Raw genomic sequence first — 2355 nt, 5'->3', positions numbered from 1 at the left:
TGTGGGCCATCTTAGGTGGGGATCTCCCGCCTGATAGATGAGTAACTGATGGCCATCTTAGGTGGGGGTACTCCGCTTGATAGACGAGCGAGCAACTGATGGCCATCTTAGGTGGGGGAAACCCCCCTACAGTTGCATAACCGGTGGCCATGTTAGCTGGGGGAAACTCCCCCACATTTGCATAACCGGTGGCCATCTTAGGTGGGGGTAACTCCCCTACAGTTGCATAACCGGTGGCCATCTTAGGTGGGGGGGGGAAACTCCCCGACAGTTGCATAACTGGTGGCCATCTTAGGTGGGGGTAACTCCCCTACAGTTGCATAACCGGTGGCCATCTTAGGTGGGGGGGGGGGTAACTCCCCTACAGTTGCATAACCGGTGGCCATCTTAGGTGGGAGGGGAAACTCCCCTACAGTTGCATAACCGGTGGCCATCTTAGGTGGGGGTAACTCTCCTACAGTTGCATAACCGGTGGCCATGTTAGGTGGGGGAAACTCCCCTACAGTTGCATAACCGGTGGCCATCTTAGGTGGGGGTAACTCCCCTACAGTTGCATAACCGGTGGCCATCTTAGGTGGGGGGGGTAACTCCCCTACAGTTGCATAACCGGTGGCCATCTTAGGTGGGAGGGGAAACTCCCCTACAGTTGAATAACCGGTGGCCATCTTAGGTGGGGGTAACTCCCCTACATTTGCATAACCGGTGGCCATGTTAGGTGGGGGAAACTCCCCTACAGTTGCATAACCGGTGGCCATGTTAGGTGGGGGGGTAACTCCCCCTACAGTTGCATAACTGGTGGCCATCTTAGGTGGGGTGGGTAACGCCCCTACAGTTGCATAACCGGTGGCCATCTTAGGTGAGGGGGAAACTTCCCTACAGTTATATTCTTGGGTTTTTTCGGTAAAGTCACGTAGGTAAAAAATTAAAATTAGTAAAATGAAAATAAAATAAAAAATCACGACGTTTCCCTACAGTTGCATAACCGGTGGCCATCTTAGGTGGGGGGGGAAACTCCCCTACAGTTGCATAACCGGTGGCCATGTTAGGTGGGGGAAACTCCCCTACAGTTGCATAACCGGTGGCCATCTTAGGTGGGGGTGAAACTCCCCTACAGTTGCATAACCGGTGGCCATTTTAGGTGGGGGGGAAACTCCCCTACATTTGCATAACCGGTGGCCATCTTAGGTGGGGGAGTAACTCCCCTATAGTTGCATAACCGGTGGCCATGTTAGGTGGGGGGGGAAACTTCCCTACAGTTATATTCTTGGGTTTTTTCGGTAAAGTCACGTAGGTAAAAAATTAAAATTAGTAAAATGAAAATAAAAATCACGTTTCCCTACAGTTGCATAACCGGTAGCCATCTTAGATGGGGGGGAACTCCCCTACAGTTGCAAAACCGGTGGCCATCTTAGGTGGGGAAAAACTCCCCAGGTGGCCATCTTAGGTGGGGGAATATCCCCTACAGTTGCATAACCGGTGGCCATCTTAGGTGGGGGTCCTCCAGTTGGTGACGTCCGCCCCTCAGACCCGCCCGCGCCTCTCCTCACCGCCGTGTCCGCGTAAAGACGATGTCGGCGCTTCGCTACGCGGGTCTGGACGACACGGATAGCGAGGACGAGCTGCCGCCGGCGTGGGAGGAGCGGTCGACGCCGGACGGATGGATTTACTACGTCAAGTGAGCGGGACGGGATGGTGGGTGGGTGGGTAGGGTGAGGGGTGTTAATGACGTACTGGAACAATCTCGTGTGTAGGGGGTGAAAGGGTTTCGTGGCTTATACGGATTTCGACCGCGACAGAGAGATTTGTTTTTAATGATCGTGCTGTGCTCGGGGTGAGGTGGACTATTTGAACATTAACAACAAACAACAAATAGAAAAAAAATCGCCGGATCGATTTCGCCGAATCGATTTCGCAACGGTGACCGCCGCGAATCGAATCGATTCCTTTGGCCGCCACCCCCCGTGCTGCGCGCTCGGAATCGCGAAGCGAGAGCGGAGTCGAGAAATCGATTTGGGTTCGATTCTTGAAATGTGTTGATGTCTTTGAGGAGGGATGGGGGGGGAGTCGGGAGAGAACGGAGCAGTACACACAGAGTAGTACACACGGGACGGGGCAGTACAAACAGAGCAGTACACGTGGAGCAGTACACACGGGGGCAGTACACACAGAGCAGTACACACAGAGCAGTACATACAGAGCAGTACACACAGAGCAGTACACACAGAGCAGTACACACAGAGCAGTACATACAGAGCAGTACACACAGAGCAGTACACACAGAGCAGTACACACGGGACGGGGCAGTACAAACAGCAGTACACGTGGAGCAGTACACGTGGAGCAGTACACGTGGGA

At 53.6% G+C, this 2355-nt stretch overlaps 1 protein-coding gene across 3 annotated transcripts in view; it reads left to right on the top strand.

Annotated features, from left to right (window-relative positions):
- Window positions 1–1490: 1490 nt before the first annotated feature.
- WWOX (WW domain containing oxidoreductase) overlaps window positions 1491–2355 on the top strand; it is a 14114-nt gene continuing 13249 nt past the window's right edge. For 2 of the 3 annotated variants that reach the window (XM_078619428.1, XM_078619427.1), the window contains exon 1: window positions 1491–1675. In XM_078619428.1, coding sequence (XP_078475554.1) covers window positions 1569–1675 — 107 coding nt within the window. In that variant the 5' untranslated portion in view covers window positions 1491–1568. Of the gene's footprint in view, window positions 1676–2061 lie in introns of those variants that run through there. The other variant, XM_078619429.1, reaches the window with a different exon arrangement.

The sequence above is a fragment of the Lampetra planeri genome, chromosome 63, assembly GCF_965212315.1.
Source record: "Lampetra planeri chromosome 63, kcLamPlan1.2.h2, whole genome shotgun sequence".
NCBI classification, from domain to species: Eukaryota; Metazoa; Chordata; class Hyperoartia; order Petromyzontiformes; family Petromyzontidae; genus Lampetra; species Lampetra planeri.
Note: the sequence above shows the minus strand (reverse complement) of the source record. Positions and strands in the feature narration are given on the sequence as shown.